Source organism: Arachis ipaensis, chromosome B08, assembly GCF_000816755.2.
Source record: "Arachis ipaensis cultivar K30076 chromosome B08, Araip1.1, whole genome shotgun sequence".
NCBI lineage: Eukaryota > Viridiplantae > Streptophyta > Magnoliopsida > Fabales > Fabaceae > Arachis > Arachis ipaensis.
Genome location: NC_029792.2, coordinates 102205089 through 102206716, shown reverse-complemented (window position 1 = coordinate 102206716; position 1628 = coordinate 102205089). Strand labels below are relative to the sequence as shown.

The 1628-nt window shown below is 40.4% G+C and overlaps 1 protein-coding gene across 1 annotated transcript in view; it reads left to right on the top strand.

The window, feature by feature from the left end:
• Positions 1–1622, top strand: part of LOC107613957 ((-)-alpha-terpineol synthase-like) — a 4210-nt gene extending 2588 nt beyond the window's left edge. The window contains exon 3 of the mRNA XM_016316159.2: positions 386–1622. Coding sequence (XP_016171645.1) covers positions 386–414 — 29 coding nt within the window. The 3' untranslated portion in view covers positions 415–1622. The remainder of the gene's footprint in view (positions 1–385) is intronic.

Genomic DNA, 1628 nt, shown 5'->3' with positions numbered 1-1628 from the left:
ATTTAAATAAAATGTTTAAAAATATTTTTTCACACTTTTTATCAAAAGTTTTAATACTGGCATTCATGGATACGGCCGCCGGATTGGGTTAATTAATCTAAGCAATTGAAGAAAAAATACATTATTAATAAAATTTATTATTTTTTATTAATATTTAGTTAAGTTTAAATTTTAATATTAAATGCTAAATTTTAAATTTTAAATACTAAATTTTAATAATATAAAACAAAATGTTAGTCTAAACAATTGATTAGTATTAATAAAAATTTGTGATTTCTAATATTTAAAAAAATGTTTTTATTAAAACAGATAATAAAATAAGTGAATATATAGTAAGCTCTTTGCAATAGTAGTGATGATATATATATATAAAGCGCTTGATCAGGTCAATGGCAAGTTCTTGGTACGATATGAGTTGGGGCTCTTAGGTCTTCCGAGCGATCGGGTGAGGGAATACGGAGTAACTCGACCAAAAAAGAAGGGTTCAGAAGTGAAAATAGGCCCTTATGTTTTTGGCGAGGGGCAAAGTGGTAGAAGAGCCAGGTTCCGCCTAACTCCAACTCCCGGCTCAATCAGCAAACTGGCTATCTCTGAAACCAAAGTCGTACTATCTTTACTAAAGTCCTAATTGGGTTCGATCATACAGGAGTAGCTCTAGCTCATGTTACGAGAATCCTTGTTTTCTAGTTGCTACAGCATAGACGCCTGCGATCGAATCCGCGATGGTTTGCTGGCCCGGCGGGTAATCCGTGAAAGAGCAAGAACTTTCAGGTGAAAGACCCTCACTCGAACTCAGTAGGAACACGTAAATCCTTGACCGAAGTACAGCTAAAACGGATGAATGTACTTACCTGCTCATTCATTCGATAAGAGAGGGATTGGAAGAAGAAGTCTAAGGTGTTATTCAGCCCGACCAGTAATCGAGGATGGTGAGGAAGGATGAAGCAGAGGCTTCAGCGGACCTTTTTTGTTCTTATCATATCGGTGATAGCACTGAAGCACTTCATGGCCATATTTCTCACGCACCTCGCGTTCATGATATCCACATTCAACTGCGTCATTCTCGAAGTATGGCACAACACTCTGTCGAAAACACGAGTGCTTCACCGTCTCACAAGATCTGTTGGGAACAGCTTGAAGATTTCTCGGCCATTCCTAATAAATTTCAAAGGCAAAGGGCCAAGGTGAGAAAGAGGGACCTAAGTCACAGTCCAGTCCTACGATAGCTCTTGATTGATCAACGCGAGTGAATTGTGCTTAGACGCTTCGTAAAACCGCACCGATCTACGAGAGGAGCTGATGGATGAGTTCCCAGACTAGAGCCGCACGGCAACCAAAACGGAAAAGATATTTGAAAGAAAGTCTTCCAGCGGCAAAGGGTCATCAATAGCACAGCTAAGGAAGAAGGCGATGTAGACGGGGTGTCAATGCCCGCCCGATCATGATGGGAAGACCCCGCTGCCCAGGATCTCGGCAAGCAGACTGAGATACCGATACCAAGCCTAGCTTGAAAAGGATAGATCACAGGTATGTGTTGAAGCATACCGAGAAGTTAAGCCCTATAAGCACTTCACTGAAACTAAAAAGAATCGACCAGGTCAGACTCTTCCGATCTTCCGTTCCTATAT